At 42.6% G+C, this 17533-nt stretch overlaps 3 protein-coding genes across 4 annotated transcripts in view; 2 read left to right on the top strand and 1 right to left on the bottom strand.

The window, feature by feature from the left end:
• Positions 1-17533, bottom strand: part of LOC147050076 (endoplasmic reticulum junction formation protein lunapark-B-like) — a 102128-nt gene that overhangs the window by 83960 nt on the left and 635 nt on the right. The window contains exons 3-4 of the mRNA XM_085922869.1: positions 13668-13776; positions 12605-12727 (exon numbers count right to left, since the gene is read on the bottom strand). The gene's annotated coding sequence lies outside the window, so the exon portion shown is untranslated. The remainder of the gene's footprint in view (positions 1-12604; positions 12728-13667; positions 13777-17533) is intronic.
• On the top strand, positions 4013-11943 carry synpo2la (synaptopodin 2-like a). The gene is made up of 4 exons (XM_085922109.1): positions 4013-4378; positions 6878-7029; positions 7160-7854; positions 8312-11943. Exons 1-4 carry the CDS (start codon positions 4277-4279, stop codon positions 10873-10875), a joined length of 3513 nt encoding a protein of 1170 aa, XP_085778235.1. The 5' UTR covers positions 4013-4276; the 3' UTR covers positions 10876-11943.
• On the top strand, positions 13621-17363 carry LOC147050077 (myozenin-1-like). Of its 2 annotated transcripts, XM_085922880.1 has the most exons (7): positions 13621-13812; positions 14880-14913; positions 15443-15529; positions 15611-15798; positions 15867-16155; positions 16241-16400; positions 16805-17363. In XM_085922880.1, the coding sequence occupies exons 3-7, from the start codon at positions 15445-15447 to the stop codon at positions 17031-17033; spliced, it is 951 nt and encodes a 316-aa protein (XP_085779006.1). In that variant the 5' UTR covers positions 13621-13812; positions 14880-14913; positions 15443-15444; the 3' UTR covers positions 17034-17363. The 2 variants fall into 2 exon arrangements, with proteins under 2 accessions (XP_085779006.1, XP_085779005.1); XM_085922879.1 differs by lacking the exon at positions 14880-14913.

Below are 17533 nucleotides of genomic sequence, written 5' to 3'. Positions count from 1 at the left end.
GGCGTGAAGATTGGCTAGCTTCCTGTCAGCCTCAAGCAGCGACAAATCATCACGGGGGTCATTTTTACCTTTGCCAAATTTACTGTTTTCTTTTCTTTTTTAGCCTGAAAATCCCCAGCGGGGATTTGAACTTTGGTGAAATACGTTTGACTTTATCAACAGTGTTGGGTTACTGCAAGATAGTGAGACTGGGTCGCTCTGTCTGTTTTAGTTTGTGTGTCTGTCCGTGTCTTTGTTTCTGTTTCTTTATCTCTTAATCTGTGTACCTGTGTGAATGGAAACTTGATAATGTCATTCTAACTCAGTGGAGAAGATCACAGATACAAATGTCCATTCTGTCCAATCAGTTGTTTGAATGATCAAACGCAAACATGTTACTGAATTTAAAGTTGTCGTTTCGTCCAATTTGTGGCATCCCAATGATATCACGCAGCACGGGCTGTGAGTGGATTACACGCTATGGTCATGTCAATGTCTCGACTGCCTTTGATTCTCGGCCCTAACGGGATTAATCACAGGGTTATGGCGTCGGAGGATGAGTGATCCCTTTCATAGCCACATAGTTTCATCGTCACAACACCATGTTTATGAAACGCGCCTATCCCCCTCTTTTTATTTCCTTCTTCTTGCCGACATCTGTCACGTGTTCCCAGCGAGCTCCTCGGCTTGAATAAATGATGACAGGGATGATTTGGTGCCTGTGGAGCCCCCCCCCCCCTAAAAAAAAAATGCATCCCTGTCCTTATTAGCTGCTTTCGAGCATGTAAATATAAAAGCACACTCAAGCTAAAGTTGATTGCAAAATAGACGTAGTGGAAATTCTGATATAATTTATATCATTGAAGGACTGGTTGGTTAATTGACTTTTCTGCCGCTGATAATAATAATAATAATAATACATTTTATTTATAAGGCGCCTTTCAAGGCACAGAGATGTGCTCTTTTATTTGAGCAGTTATTTTGGATGCTGAAAAGAAGTAGTTGCTGATGTGGAATTGAAGTTTGAAACACTAGGAAAAAAATAACCGAGGTGTTTGTAGACGTCTTGGCAAAGCGATAAAGATTTCTAAGCAAGCCCAGAGCGTTAAAATCATTTCTAAGATACGGCTCTCTGTTTGTTGCAATATAAATATGTAATACTTTTTATGCAAATAAAAGGAAATTAATGAAATTATCACCTCTCACAGTAAATTGGTCTGTAATCACTATCCTGATTAACACACACACAAAAAAAACGGTCTATTGTCTATTTGGGTCATGTACTGCAAGTCCCACCCTTTTTGTTTGGTGTCCTAGTTGGCCCAATACCGCAGATGTGTTTTGTCTGTGGCTAACCAGGTAAACAAAATGTCATCCCTGTGTTTATGTGCAGGATTACACATCGGCGCTGCCACTTGGACCCGCGCCCGCCGCCTTATTGCCGTGCAAGCGTGACGCTGCAGTCAACCATCACAAAAAACCCAAATAAACCCAACGTTGAACAAGTTAACACCCTGCGGGTTTGCTCTGTCTATGTTCAGAGGAATGTCATTAAATATCCAACTTTTGACTGCGCTCACACACAAACAGGAGGCAGTCGACAATGGCTGCCACCAGCTGTTTGGCTAACAGGATGTTAGCGTGCAGAGGCTAACAAGACAAAACGAACTGAAAAGGAGGATATCCCTCTTTGTAGTTCTCTCATCCTCTTTGTTTGCCCCCTTTTGTTGGCGCCAAACATGCCTTCAGTGGGAAATAATGCCAGAAACATTTGCCAGTGTATGTGTACATGAGATTGTGTATACAACAATGTCTTGAACTCCGAGTTTGTTTTGTTCAGTAACCATGCTTCTAATGGTCAAACAATTGGATTGCAAAGCATCTTTTGCCATTGAAATGACAGGAAATTACATTAATCTGTTCTAGCCTCACCCCAAAAACAGTTTTCAGAAAAGTAGCACTCCATCCATACTTCATAAAAGCACACAGAGTTAATAACTAAACAGGATGCAAAGAAGTAATTTACACTTGAATTAAATTTTTAATTCTTTCCAAATTCGCTCAGAGAGATGTAGTGATGTTAGCCATTATATTGTATTTCAGAGTATTTTCATAGTACTTTTTACCTTGTGTGCATGTGAGAAGATATGAACTGCATGAAAACTGAAGAGCGACCGATGTGACTTTGTCGCCACGCTGTGGCCGATTTGTACAGACAATGCTGAATCATGTAATACTTCCTGGTTATATTAATAAAATGCAAAAAAAACAAACAAAAAAAACATATTGGTTCAGCTTCATATGTGAAGCTCAATTGGATTTTTCCTGCTTGGGTTGTAGTAAATGGTTTCATGTCATGCAGTTCCTGTGTAATGAGCCTTTGTGGCCCCACGGAGACGCTGCTGTCCTTTTTAATGATGGGTAGCAGTGGTTTGATCAGGAGAATAATCGCATCCAAACCGTTGATCAAATAGAAATCGGCTGGGACCTATTATAGCAACCCAAAGAGGAAAACAAAAATCTATTTTACCACATGGTGTACATGGGTAGCACAAGATTAAATATGGTATACAACGGATTTAAATATAATCAAATAATGCCAGTTTATCATATTTTACCCATGTGTAATAGAAAAGAAAATCTATTTAAGTACAGTATCACTGCTGACCACAAGGGGGCGTTAATGACAACAGATGTTGCTCCTGTGTATCTGCATCCTTTCCATTCTTGTGTAACTGCAGACCTGACACAAACCCGAGTACGTTTTAAACGTGTAAAGTAGACCATGCCTAAACTCGTTAGATCTGACACCATGGTGGGGAAAACGGGGTGACATATCCTGCGAGTGTCTGACTCGGAGGGCCGATCTTAGCTGCTATCCTGAGATGCGGAGACAGCTGCAGCGCAGAGCTGCCAAAGAGAGAAGCTATCATTGGTCACCTCCAGTATAGCGTTCATATTAGCCACACCGCAGGGAAATACAGCCCTATTCGATATAAATAAAAACACTCCAAAGGCCAATTGGTGCCCCAAAGGAAAACTGTACATTTACGTATTGTACAATTCAAGATGGGCCCCATCTGTATTTCATTCAGTGGTTACATTGGAGACATATTTAAGTAAAGCTATGCTGGCTACTCATCCTCCATTTATCCCAAAAGCTCCACGATGACAACCTTAAATGTCTTCTTTCCCAGAGGAGCTGACTGGATACCACAACAGGCTCAAAACAATCAACTATGTGACTCTTCCCATATCGTAAACAGGAGATGTTAGACGTAACGGTACAAGTGGACTTGACATAGTCAAGACAAGGGGGTGGGCAACGTATGGGCCATGTATGATTCAAACAGTTTCAGTTTAAAGATATAGTAACTGCAGAAAAATGCAGAAAGAGTAAGAACTACGTAGTACTAAGTTTTGGAGATAGAGCATTAAACTCTTCACTGTTTCCTGATTTTTGTGGGGGCGTGGCTAAAACAGCACCAAATGACACACTTCTGCACCTGGCACGAACCCCCTCCTTGTACGAGCTAGCTACTAGCTACTAGCTACTAGTTATTCGGCACAACTTCCAGTTAAATTCATGATTATTTAGAGGCTTACTCACGCTTTGTATAGGACTTTTTTTCTTGATCATTCAAATTTGGCAGCGTAGTTCACAACACTTCCATACTTTTGCTCCTCATTTTTATGAAGTTGTGTGGCTAACTACTCCATTAATTGCCCCACAATGTCCCAATAATGTTGCCCACTCTTGATTTAAGCCACATTTGATAGTAATTTAATTCATTTTTTTGTTCAGTTATTTTATTGCTATTTTGACATTTGGGAGCACTGAGCAAGAGGAGCTGGTGGAGCAGTAAAAGTAGTGGGGAACTATTTTTAGAGGGGCTATCAGCAGCCCAGCGGCATGCTCCCGCTCTGAGCGACAGGACAAGTGTTGCGCTCGAACTGTCCCTCACTCATTTTGGGAAAGGCATTCCTCGGTGTAAGCAGACCTCCCTCCCGTCATATCCTTAGCCAGGGCGGTGGGAGCGGGGTGGACCCCAATGTGTGTGTGTTCAGGTATGAACGTCGTCCTCTGGGCTGGACTTAGAAAAACGTCAGAGCCTGCACAGCGTGGCAGGCAAAGCGTAGGTTGGAGTGTTTGAGGGGGGCCCTTACTGCGCACCATGGGGCCAAGGCATTGAGGGCCCCCACCCAGGCAAGAAAAAACAAAAACAAAGACCAGGGGCTTTTCTAGGAAAAAGAAGAGAAGTTTTTAAAAAAAAAAGGTAAAAAAGAAAGCATCAGAATGGTTGCAGAGGAAGTTTTGATTACTCTGTCCGGTGGAGCTCCGTGGGGCTTCCGTCTGCAGGGTGGCGTGGAACACCACAAACCTCTACAGGTGGCCAAGGTAAGATGGTACACAATGTTGGTTTTAAAAATTGATATTTTAGATTTCATGATTAGAATTCAATAGGATTGTTTAAGCGACATAAAACCTTATCTCAAACTCATATGGGGCCTGAACTATGACAATATGAGCTACGCACCACCTCGACACTAATCAACCATTAAACTTCAAATTAGAAATGGGAACATTGGACACACCGTGCATTAAAAGTCATCATGGAAAAAGTCGGACCAATATGACCTTGGTGGATGATATTGCCCAATGACTTTGTCCACACTTAATGGGTAAGGTTGTGATTTATAATTCAGGTCATCCTCTTAGCAACTGTTAATGTGTTTTCATTGTATAAGGTGCCATTGGCACTATAATCACTCCGCTCAAGTTCAAGCTGTCCGGTTATTTGAGATTTATATAGAGACATGCACCAATGTGCAAAAGTCGGGATTAAGATGCCGCATAGTGTGATGATTCCGGGTCCAAGCAAGCATTGCGGTCTTCTGCTTTCTTGAATTTGACATTTTTGGATGTTTATTAGTTTCAATTCTATATTTTTATATATATATATATATATATATATATATATATATATATATATATATATATACATATATATTGGACTAAAATAAAATTAAAAGCCTAGCGTTTGTTTTTGAAGCTATGTCCGCCACATGAGCTGTATGACATCTATTAAGGCTTTTATGCTCACAAATGATTCAAGTGCTTTTTAGTGTTGACTGAGCAGGTTTCTATTTTTGCTCAAGGAGCGTTGGGCCATGGGGTTAGCTGGGGTGTGTGTTTCAACTCTGTGCTTAAAAAAAAAGAAACGTTGTGCACCTTTCTGTGCACCTTGGACTTGCCAATCTTGGTACAGAACTGTTACTGATTTGTAAATCAGTATCTGTGACATTTTGGGGGAAATTTCAGGATGAACCTTAAATGCACCGTAACCTTTACAGGTGAACTTAGTTCGACCTCCCCTAAACTTTGCACAACTGTTTAGAAACTCTGCACAACTTGCAGTTTACTAACAAGAAGCTAGTTAAATGGCAGAGTTCCCAACAAGAATGACTTATTAATTTTTGGCGAACTGCACACCCTAACCTTTAAACCCTGGTGCTAACACCGGTTAGCCACGACACTGCAACAGTGTTTCTGTTTACATCACGGATGACCCCGGATGGGCGTCATAAACAGACAGAGCATCAGGGGACCAGGGAATTATGAGAGGAAAAACTAAGTGGTAAAGATAATCCTTGGAAATGTATTGGTCGATTATCGACTCAAACACTACACTTCTACAAGCTACGTTGTATCTAGTTGTAAGGTTTACACCGAGTGACAGGGACATCAAATCACCTTTACGGCAAAGGACAGCTGCTCCTGTTCCTAAATCGGTGTGCTTCCGCACCCCTGAGAGCAAGGAAGGCATGGTCCCGTCAGACATCATTTACGCCAACAGGTGTAAGAGCTCTGACAGTTTGGAGTTTTGGGAGCGCTGTAGACACCGGTGCCTGTGCGCATTTGTGTGTTTATTTATGAGTGAGCGTGTATTTTAGTATCAGTGGCCTGCTCCCGTGTATGAGGTTGGGCATTTGTGGGCTTGCAAGGGTATCCAGAACTGTTACGCTTTTTGACCGCAAGGTGACTGAATGAATCATTGATATTCTGCACCACAAGCAAAGCACTTCGGAAAAAAAAGATTTGCTAAATGAGGATGTAGGATTGCCTTACGTATCAACAAGAATAGCCGAGGATAAAACTAATTAAGATGACTCAGGCGATTCTTTTTTTAAGTCTAATGGTTCAGTCGGTTCAGTAGTTACTGATTATGGCAGCCAACATGGATTTTGGATGCTGGTTTATAAAAAGTCCTGACATCTTTTTTTTCTAGAACATCAACTTTTTGATAGATTTAAAAATGTTTGTTCGTTTGACCTATAAAATGCATTTTACCAAGCATTGTAATTGAAATCAATGAACTCAGATCTTGCTTGAAATTTAAAGGTCTTCTGTTCGTAATGAGGCTCGCTGACATGGTTTGTACTGGACCCGAGGCACTTTTGGATAGGCACACTGCCACGATCTTGACAGAGCTCGGGCACAAATAGCAAAGCTTCAAATGTTAAGTGTGTATGAGTGTCCCACTTGAGCGGCAACATGTGGCATATGTTCACAGCAAGGCAATGCTGTCAGGGAATAAGCCTACCGCAGACACAAGACACAAACATTGCCATAGTCATTGACGTCCACCAATAATGTAGATCAGTTTACCTACATAATTTTGATCATTTAAAAGTATGTCATTAAAGCACCACTAAAAATAGCTAGCAATTGCCTATCAATGCCAGAAGATGGGAGCAAAGCACTAAATGAAGTTCCTCAACTCACTTTGACAGTTCCACAAACGGCGGTTTACTGTACTTTACTCTAGACCTTGAGCACAAGTGGCCCGACTCGGACGGAGTGATTTTGCATTTCTTTCTATCTGTGCCAATGTAGGTGCGCAAACGTAGCAAGGCGTGCAGAGCCGGGTTGAAAGAAACGGACGAGTTGGTGTCCATCAATGACCAGCCATGTGATGTGTTATCTCATGCCCAGGCTATGAGCCTGATCGACGCCTCCCCAATGATATTACACATCCGTGTTAAGAGGTGAGCACAAAAGAATTATGTTGGTAATAAGCCAAGCAGGTCCCAAGTAGGACAAAGCAAATCAAATGTGACTTGAGTGATGTAAATTATGTGGTTCCAATCATTTAAGTCTAAACCTTCCTACTTGCAGAGTACCTGCTGGGTTTCAATCTGTGGTGCTCATGACCCGCGCGCCTTCCCCTCGTATCGACAAGGAGTACCGTGCTTCCCTGCTGACACTGTCGCCCAGTGACCTCCACCACGCGCCTGTCCGTGAGGTCCACCGTAGCCGATCTTCCCTAACTAGCGGCCTCACTTCGCCACCTGGTAGTGAGGCCTACTATGGTGAAACTGATAGTGACGCAGATGTGGCGGGCTACGAGAGGCAACGACGTCAAAAACGACGCAGCCCCAATTCCAACAAACCGACGGGACGGACCTCTCCTGAGGGAGGGGAGACTTCGGAGATGAGCGGCTATGACAGTGCCCCAGATGCACAAGTTTATCTGTCAGAAGGACACGGGGGAGGTGGAAACGGGGGGCTGCCTGGGGTGGCGCGAAGGGAAGTGATTTACCAGCCCCCTGCTCCAGGAATGTGGTCCTCCTCCCAAACATCAACTGAGACATCTTCCATCATCTCGTCAGCAGACGACCAAGGGCCCCGGGATGGAGAGCAGGAGGAAGACTTCATCGAGATTGCTAATGTGCCACTGGTATCCCCCGAGAGGGCAAAAGAGGCAATGATGCTGAGCTCTCGCAGCCAGCTAGTGCCCATGGTGGGCCCTGTGAATAACCCTGTTGACGAGGAACTTACAACAACCTACATGGAAAAGGCCAAGCAAGCCAGTAAGTAGAGCTGCCTAAAAACATTCTCACAGTTGACCTTGATTGGAAGCCGCAAAGGTTGGACAAAACTAGGCACAACAAAAAACAGGCTCATGTTGTACCCTGTAAAGGGCATGCCTCAATTCTTCCAGCAACTTTGCAACGTTCCACTGGCTTGTACATACATTAACTAAGTCACAGATTTCTCCTTCAATCCAGCTAATGTGAGAAGCTCAAGGCTTGCCTGGAATTTTTTCCCGAAGTGCTACTGTGGCAGATGAGCTGATTGATGGCTGCTAAGCACTGCCATTCAGGTTGGGTTTGTATAATGACCTCAGAAAGAATTCAGAGATACCTGACCTCTGCTGCTGCATATACAGTATTAACACAAACTCTTGCACTCAGTTTATATTTAGACGGGATTTTTATGCAACCAAACACAATTGTGATTGACAGCTGTGGATTTTACATTCTACAGAACTTAACCGAGGAGATACGCCGCAGGACAAGCATGTAAAGGAAGCCAGAAGCAAGTGTAGAACAATCGCATCCCTCCTAACGGACGCTCCTAACCCTCACTCCAAAGGGGTGCTGATGTTCAAGAAAAGGCGGCAGCGCTCCAAGAAGTATACCCTCACGAGCTTTGGCTGTGTGGATGAGGACCAGTCCCTGGACTCACAAGAAGAAGAAGAAGATGGTGTGTTGCCTGGCAGTGAGTCCGAATTTGAGGAAGAGGGCTTTTCAGCCGCTCCTGATCCAACCTGGGATAGTGACTACTTGGATATGCTAGAGAAAAGGGCAACAGCGGGTATAGAGGGTCGAGGGGATGGGGAGGAGGATGCTCCAAGTCCAGGCTTGAATGCCACTACGGGGAAGGGTGCCCAGTTGTTTGAACAGCAGAGGAAAAGAGCTGCTGAGCATGCCAAGAAGATGGAGGCATCACAGTCTCATGTAGCCCAGCAGGCTATAAACGAGCAAGCCCAAATGTTTTATCCAGACAATCAAGGGAATACACCCTTACAACATGATGTCTACCAAGCCCAAGCGACCTTCAACATGTCTAATGGAGATCTATCTCAGGCCACAGGTGGAACAGCTAGAATGGGTATGCAAGGGGGAGCCAGGCCAGCCATCGCCTCTGTGGATATGCTCATCGGCACGACGCCAGCAATTGAGACATCCGTACCAGAAGCACCTGCCAGTAATGTTCTCAACAGAACTGCACGTCCTTTCACACCTGGCTTCATTACTTTGCGGGCTGCAACTGCTCCAGTAGCATTCAATCCATCTGCCACAAAGATGCACCATCGACCTACCTCAGCAGCTGCCGTCCCATTGCAATTTTCCACTGTCCCAGAGCAGGCTATTAATTCTACATCAGTCATGTTACAGCTGTCACCTGGTCTTCAAGTCTCTTCTAAACCTTCTGTAACTCGCACAGCGGAGGCTTCTGTCATCCTAAGCCCTTCGGCCAGTTCCTCTTTTATAGAGACAGCACACACACGTCAACAGATGACTGCTGCTTATCCAGCTCAACATGTAAATGTGCCTCGAATGCCTCCAACTCCACCACAGCCCACCTTTTCAGCTCCACCACAACCAATGGTTTCAGCTTTACCGCAGTTCAAAGTTTCAGCTCCTATTCCTCCCGTATCTCAAATTCCTGCTCCAATTCAACGGGTCGCACTGGGTCCACCAGTTTTGCCAGGAGCACCTTCATGCCCAACTCAAATTCCCATGACACCTGTAGCACCAGTGTCCATGGTCTTCCAGCCAGAAGTGATAGCTCCAACCCCTGTTGCTGGTTTAGGAGGTCGTTCAGGAATTTTACTTGAGGCTCGACGCCGTAGTGGAAAACCTAAACCTATGTTCCATATACCAGAAGTCAAGAAGAATTCACCCAATCCTGAGCTGTTGTCCATGGTGCAGAATTTTGATGAGAGGGCTACACAACCTAAGCATATCCAACCATTCTCTGAAGATTTTTATGGCTATGCGCAGGAAGGAGGATGTGAGATGGTCAGCAAAGGGAAGATGCCTCCTCCCCCAGTGGCACCAAAGCCTCGGGTTCTGCAGGAGGCCCCGCAGATCATTCAAGCGGGAGGAAAGGGGGCTCAGCTCTTTGCCCGCAGACAGAACCGCATGGGTATGTATATAGTGGATGAGGCTCCACAGACCCATTACCATCAGGAAGTTTCCTTTCATGGCCCTGCACAACTCCTTAACTCCTCCTCCAACCCATCCATTCCCTCCCAATGGAAATACTCCTCCAATGTGCGTGCCCCTCCACCCATTGGGTATAATCCACTCCTTGCCCCTTCTATCCCTAAAGGGCCTCAGAAAAACATGGCCAAGACAGCTAGTAAGAGTAAAGGTGGCTCCCAGCGTGAGGGCATCCAAGCTCTGGATTTCATGAGAAGGCAGCCCTACCAGCTCAACTCTGCCATGTTCAGTGGAAGTGCTGCTAATCTCTCAGCCGGCCCTTCTCAGCACAATCAGAGACAAGGACATTATAGTGCAATGGTGGGCAGCTCATTGGTTTCACCGAAGCAGATACCCATAAAAACAGCTCGTACCTATGAGATCAAGAGATTCTCAACGCCAACACCTATGTCTGCTCCCACTTTGGTTCCCAAAGTCCTTGCACCTCGCTCAGCCACAAGCCTCGGAGAGCGTATAAATCACTCTGATATGACCACTCCACCTCCTGGTCTGTCTTTTTCAACCCCAGATACCAACTTGGCACAAGCCCCATTCATAGAGTCAGCTTCATTCTCCTCCCAAATAGGTGGATTGCCCGGCCTTCCAAAATTATCTGCTATGCCGCCTCTGAACTCTGTGCCCGGTGTGGCAACACATTACAGCCCAGTGTCTTACGACACTGGCCTCCAGGCAGCCAAGCAGTTCCAGAGTGCTCCAGAGCTTAGTTTTCTGTCTTCATTGCCCCCGCTCAAGTCCACCCTAATTCAGGCACCCAAACCTCGTTTTGTTGCTACCAAGGGGGGTGTTCAGCCTCATGTGTGGCGACCTGGGGCAATATAAACAACTGGAAACAAACCACTACCACACTCAATCCAAGTGTGCCGTTCACTCATTCGTCAATGTAATTGTCTTTGCTGCTAGTGCTGGTTTGCTTGTTTTCCCAAAGAATCAGGCAAACATCACATTAATAGATTTTCGGTTGCTTGGTGTAAAGGGATCTCACCCCACATATACAAGCAACCCTAAACATTATAGTAATATATTAAGCTCAAGCTTCTTCACAAAAACATGTTCATCACTTTAATGTTGCTGCTTACTGCTTACATTCTTAGATTAGTTACCATACTAACACACTGTATACTGCAAAGCAAACCATAGGCTTAATTTCAAATGTATACAAGATATTAGATTTATAGAATTAATATTTGTAAAACCACAATGGTTTTGGCACTCCGGCATTAATTCCCCCTCAATCCCAGTAAACAATGTGCACTTACTTCACATTACATTATATTATTCGTGTTAAGCTTCCTAATACAACAATGGCACAGCTGCTAAGTGTGGTCTTGACAGATGTGTTACTCATACATTTTATTTTATTAAATAAATAACAGAGATGAACAAGTGTGTGTTTTATTGATTCTATATGAAGTTTTGCAAGGGAAGGATGATTTACAGTGAGCATTAATATAAGCGTTTGATGATACGAGAGAGGCTGTGGAGAGGTGGAAATGATCGGTAGGATAATAATAGGACAGACGTGAATGTGGTCAGTGATCAAAAATACACAAGAATGATTTGATCATATTTTTGTTTGTACGTAAGATTCAAAGTTGTTTAAGTTGTGAACACCCACAGCATAAAGATGTTAACAGAGGATGACGAGAAAGGATCAGAATAGAGATTGTCAAGATGACAAAAAGTCAATGCACTGACGTGTTTTTTTTTTCTTTTTTACTGCAATAAGAAAATAAAAAGAGTTGAGATTAGAGGTTCTAATTTGTTTTCTACTGTACGGATGATTTCACGGGTGCAAAATCACATTTGGGGATATTATGGTGTAACGTATAATAATTACAAATGTGTCAGGATATTGACAATGTGTGAAGATGTTTATATTTACAATAAAATGAGACATTTTTAAATGAATAAAATGACATCTGAAATGCATCACTTGTCTGACGTGTCTGGTTTTATACTGCCCCCAATTGTTCATTATAGACATAGCTCAATGGGTTTTTTTCAGGCTTAATTACAGAAATGATGATTTACTTGCAGATTTGCAACACGTTCAAGTTTTTTTGGGGGTTTCATCTTAAGCAAGACATATTTATTTTCAAATTTTAATAAAAGGTAGGGGGAAAAAGAGTTCCCTGGATAAGCAGCATATTTTAGAAAGTTATATGAAAATGTCAACATATGAAGAACTCCATAAAGTTTTCAACAGAAAATAAAATTTTCCAAAGTTACATTTCGCTTTAAGTTGAAAAGATAACAAAAAATTGCAGTGGGGGCTCAGGTTTAGCATAATCTAGTATTAGAATGTTAAGTGAAATTAAATGAATAAATCCGTAAGGGTTTTTGTGAAAAAAAGATTATCAGTGATTTTTACAGGGTGATGCTGAGATAATATCAGTTTGAATATAGTTTTTTTTGGGGGGGGGGTTACTTAGTGGTGCTGTAGTATGGAAGTGTGTAGTGTGGGGATATTTTAATGTTTTGCCAACAAAGGATAAATATCACACAATTTATTTTATCTTAAATGTCCTACCTCTTGCTTCTTACATACCTTTAATACGTAGAAAAATATCGCTTTCCCGATGTCAAATGTGCATTTTCACTTGTGGCTCATCACCTCTGGTGCCACAGATGAGGAGTGTGCTTGGCTTTTTAGCATTTCTCCTTTCCGAGTCTAAAAAAATGATTGGAAAAGAATTAAATAAGAATAGGTAATGTGAGCAATGCGGAACAGCAACAAACATCTTGAAAGAGTTCTTCAACATGCCCACAACACTCTAATATTTGCGTGCACCAAATTTGAGACACCGAAGCAGAACTTCTCCACGGTGAAGCAGAACTTCTCCACGGTGAAGCAGGTTTGTTAACCTCTAGAGGGCACTGCCACCATACAATGCAAGTCGTATCTCAGTCTTGAGCTCGCATGTCAAATAAAAAAAATAAATTAAAAAAAAACAACATCCGAATGATCGCTCGTGTCTTAAAATATTTTATGTCCACTCGCATCTGAAGGAACCACAGTCTTTGATAAAATAAACAAATACAAGTTAATGGGAATAATAAATGATTCATTTATTCTATTTAATAATTTAGTTATAATTTTAGCGAGCGGGAACACAGGTGAATGCAGTGCTCGATAATATAAGAAAATTCAAAAACATGCAATAGTTTGCCCACTGCTAATCTATAGTCCTGTAAAGGTATAGTGAGACGGACTTTGTAAAAGCCATGGAGTCACTCAAACACACACACGCTTAACCTCACACCTTCACTGTGAGCATATGTGCATTTACACTCGCCTTCACTTTCCTCTCACACTGCGTGCAGCCTAAACACACACTTGTGGTCTCTTGGGGTTATCTTGTAACTGATGTGGCTTCCCTGCGTTCCTGCTGCTAAATATAAGTTCCACAGCCATCTGGGAGAATCATTTTGTTCCCTTAATATCCCCCATCAGCACTTTAAGCTGGCTAAAGGACTGAGCCCCCCCCAAATCCCACCCGCCCCTCCATGCCTTAGCAGCTCCTGCATCCCTATTCATACTCGTCAAAATCCACCTCCGCCACACCGCTGCCACCCACCCGTAGCCCCCAGCCTGGAAAAAGACTACCTGCCATTTGAGTGTAGGGTGGGTGTCGTGCTGACCCCCGAACTGGGATTCAACTAGTCGTACGCTTTTGGGGGATCTGTCAACTCCGGATTTTGGGTCTCTTACTTGTCTACCTGCCACAGGATTATAAAAAAAAAAAAAAAACACAGGTGAGTTTTGAGCTACATGACAGCTTTGATTAAAATTTACAAAAATACTAGAACAAGTATGCAAAATGTTTCAAATGATTATTTCTGGAAGGGCCTTTCTGGAGGAGCACAGAAATTTTAACAATGATTCATTTACTGCAATGCTGCAAATGTTTGAATAATATCCTTTTAAAATGATTTTAATATGATTAATTTGATGACACATGGACGATCTGCTTGCATCTTCAAATGACCAAAGGAATGGGCTCATGTGCTGACCCTCCCACTCCTGGCGCTGCATGCATGTAATATGCCGTCACCAAACCCAGAAAAAGGGGGTGTTAAACCTGAGAGCCCGCTCCGAAACATCTTGGGGAATTCAAAACTGTGTCTATGAATTTCTTTAACCAACACTACACTGAGTAACATTAGTGTTCCATAAGAGATTGAAAATAAGGAATACATTAGCAGTTGCGTTTTTGTGCATTGATGGATTGTATCAAACCCGTTGATGGTCAAATGACGCATTTACTCTTCTCTCTGTCTTGGCTAAGGATGGAAATATTAAAAATAGCCCTGTGGCTTGTGTTACAGTCACTCAATGTGATGTTTTTCCTTTTAACAAGAGAAGGGTGCTTAACATGTTTGTGAACTGCAGGTGCTTATAATATGGCCATCTCGCAAGGAAGAAAAAAACAAAACAATTAAAGAATTCCAATTAGAAATATACAATTTGACACTCGTGCAAAACTAGGCTAACAAGTGTAAAATAAAACTAACATTTTCATCATTACAACCGTAGCATTGCTGTATAACACACAAAAGTTAAAAAAGAAACAGCAACACACAAATACAAAGTCATTCCTTCAAGAACCTAAGCAGTGATTTTATTGCCTAAAATGTGTATTTTAAATTACTATAAGCCACTTAAATCAACATTAACACTTAAAAATACTAGTTAATTAAATGCAACTGTTTTCTACCTAAAATTTAAATACAATTATAAAATGTACTGTACTAAATAAAATCAACAGTAACATAATGAACTTGTTGGATATTTAATTTTGTGATTCTTTATTTACCATTAGAGGAAGCCCAAGAACTTTGACAAGCGCTGTCAAGGTTTGAACTGGCTTTTACTTTTTTTTCCCAAAGACTTTCATCACAACACTTGGTAGTACCACTCAGAATGTTTTGAAAATTCAGCACGCTAAGCCAGTTTGATTTAGCAACATGGAATTCTGTAGGCGTGTCTTTTAGGAATAGACTCAGGAAAAAGTCTCAAGAAACCATGACTGAAAAGATTTATGGAGTCTACTGTCTTGGTTTAAATCCAACCCTGATAATCTGTAAATCGAGGATCAATTCGGTAATGTATTTTGAAGGACTCCTTATAACAAGGAGTCCTTCAAAATTTTGCCCGATGGGTACCAAATTTAAACGATACTATCATGCTCAATATGAAACAAACTTAAGCTTTCATCGTTGCATGCAGTCGGAGCGTAAGACACCTTAACACCATAAAACACGAAATTCTGACAATACGACTCGGCAGGGTCGGAGCCAGAGGATGATCCAAACATTAAGCGATTCATTGGTTCCCCTTCTGGCCTACCTAATAAACATTGTTCTTTATTCTCTCTCCTAACAGCCATGCCTGCAAGAACACCAACCCCAATGAGCAAGAGGAAAAAGCCTACAAAAGTCGTAATTGACATCGCAAATATCTCTCAAGATGGTAAGTGATAGTTTGGAGTATCATCAACCAAACTTGACAAAGTAGAGTTGGTGATTTAATGCCATGAATGAAATCATCCAGACTACGAGCCTGTGATAAAGATATCCGAGTTTGATTTGGGAAGAAAGATTGGAACGCCAAAGGACATCATGCTGGAAGAGTTGGGACTGCTCAAGAACAAAGGCTCCAAGATGTTCAAGATGAGGCAGCAGCGGGTGGACAAGTTCATCTACGAGAACCACCCCGACATGTTCATTGGAGACTCCATGGTAGCCTACAGCAAAAGAGTGCAACGCGTGCGGGCTTCATCACCAAATAACATTTGTCTTCCCTTTAGGACGAGTTGCCAAAGTATGACCCAACAACGGGCGCTCCGATAGGCAGCAATACGATACATCTGGGTGGGTATCTCCTCAGCAAGGATGCTAGTCGACTGCATTATGGTGGGATGGTGTTTGGGGGAGGGGTCCCCATTCCTCCACCAAAACCTGGAAGCAAGGCCGGAGAAGCTGGAGGAGCAGGGGGAGTCGAAGGAGGAGTTGGAGGAAGTGCGGCGGGAGAAGGCAAAGGTCAGCATGGGAAAGATGGACAACATGGAGGGTCGGGTGAGGGATCCACACAGAAAGGTTGGTATTAAGGATTGTCGAAATCACAGAGTAAATGTTCCTAACAGTGTCATCAGTGTCCAGTCAATGACTTTCCTGTTGGTAGGTAGCGGAAAAGATGACCCATCTAAGATGCACGCGAAGACTTACATATCACCATGGGAAAAGGCCATGAAGGGCGACGAAGGTTTGCTCGCCACCCTGAAAGGATCCATGCCCGGTCTTATTCATCCTATTGAACTGTGCAAGTATAAATGCTTCAACAGGTATTCATCTAAAATATTTTTTTTAAAAACATCTGGCGGTTGTGATGTTAGGCTAAAATGTCACCCCAATAATTTAGATACTGGTATATTTAATATGCTGTAAAAAATTGTGCTATTCTACTTTAAGGAGTACCTCAGGTTTCTATCCTTGGACCCCACCTGTTTTTATTTTTTACATGACTGATCCTATATGAGTTTTTTTTTGTTTAACTTTAGACAAATGTACAAATGTAGACATTTATATGAGAACCCATATTTGATGCAAGCGAGCACATTTTCACGCAGCTGGCATCCAGCAATAAGACAGATGCTAAAATGATAGAATTAGAGTGAGATGTTGGCAGCTTTCACAGGCTTATGCTTTTCTGTAAAAAAAAATAATGACAATCGTCTCACATTACCAGGACTGCCATGCCCTATGGTGGATTTGAAAAGGCCCTGCAGTTTATGAAATTCCAAATGCCTGACACCGAGAAGACCAAAGTGGTAGCTGAGCCCACAGTGGTGTACGGATCTGACCTGCGACCTTGCTTCAACCGCACACCCATCGGCTGGGTGTGCAGCGGTGATCCCAACAGCATCCACGTGGAGCTGGATGCCGTGCCCTACGAAGGCGAGACCGAGGAGCTCTGAAGAAGCTGTTATTGACACCCTCTGAGAGCACGCAGACTTGCGCCTAACAATTACATGCTGGCATGCACCCTCACGCTAGATGAGCTTGCTTTATATGATGCCCCACACGTGGTATTGTTGATGCCCGCAAAGGCAAAACAACAAAATGTACATTGTTTCGAGAGAATAAACAATGGTGATGTGCTTGACAATATTTAAAGGGTCTGCATGCCAATGGTCGTTACAACTGTTATGAAAATCAAGCACCTCTTTGCGTTTAAGTTCCTATGACCTCATCATCAGCTTGTCAAAATGAAGTTGCAGTTGTTGATCTGAAATAAACCCATTTTTAAAAGTGCAGACCTTATCTTCATTCTATAACTCTTCAGGAGGTGAAAAGAGCTCACAAAGAACAATTATTGCTTAAATATAGACCCCAAACGGCTTATAACCGCGCCACCAACCGTATTGTTGTCTTTTTGGCAGCATCCCTGAAAGAATATTTGTTGTTATATACAATA

This window comes from Syngnathus leptorhynchus, chromosome 10, assembly GCF_054491065.1.
Source record: "Syngnathus leptorhynchus isolate UIUO chromosome 10, UIUO_Slep, whole genome shotgun sequence".
Classification (NCBI taxonomy): domain Eukaryota; kingdom Metazoa; phylum Chordata; class Actinopteri; order Syngnathiformes; family Syngnathidae; genus Syngnathus; species Syngnathus leptorhynchus.
Note: the sequence above shows the minus strand (reverse complement) of the source record. Positions and strands in the feature narration are given on the sequence as shown.

What these genes read in the sequence shown, in the direction of transcription:
- LOC147050077 (XM_085922879.1), top strand. Translation starts at nt 15,445, where the DNA reads ATGCCTGCAAGAACACCAACCCCAATGAGCAAGAGGAAAAAGCCTACA. An exon ending in TGTTCATTGGAGACTCCATG is followed by an intron (nt 15,799 to 15,866) that starts GTAGCCTACAGC and finishes TCTTCCCTTTAG; the next exon opens with GACGAGTTGCCAAAGTATGA. An exon ending in TGAGGGATCCACACAGAAAG is followed by an intron (nt 16,156 to 16,240) that starts GTTGGTATTAAG and finishes TCCTGTTGGTAG; the next exon opens with GTAGCGGAAAAGATGACCCA.
- synpo2la (XM_085922109.1), top strand. Translation starts at nt 4,277, where the DNA reads ATGGTTGCAGAGGAAGTTTTGATTACTCTGTCCGGTGGAGCTCCGTGG. An exon ending in AACCTCTACAGGTGGCCAAG is followed by an intron (nt 4,379 to 6,877) that starts GTAAGATGGTAC and finishes GTGCCAATGTAG; the next exon opens with GTGCGCAAACGTAGCAAGGC. An exon ending in TTACACATCCGTGTTAAGAG is followed by an intron (nt 7,030 to 7,159) that starts GTGAGCACAAAA and finishes TCCTACTTGCAG; the next exon opens with AGTACCTGCTGGGTTTCAAT.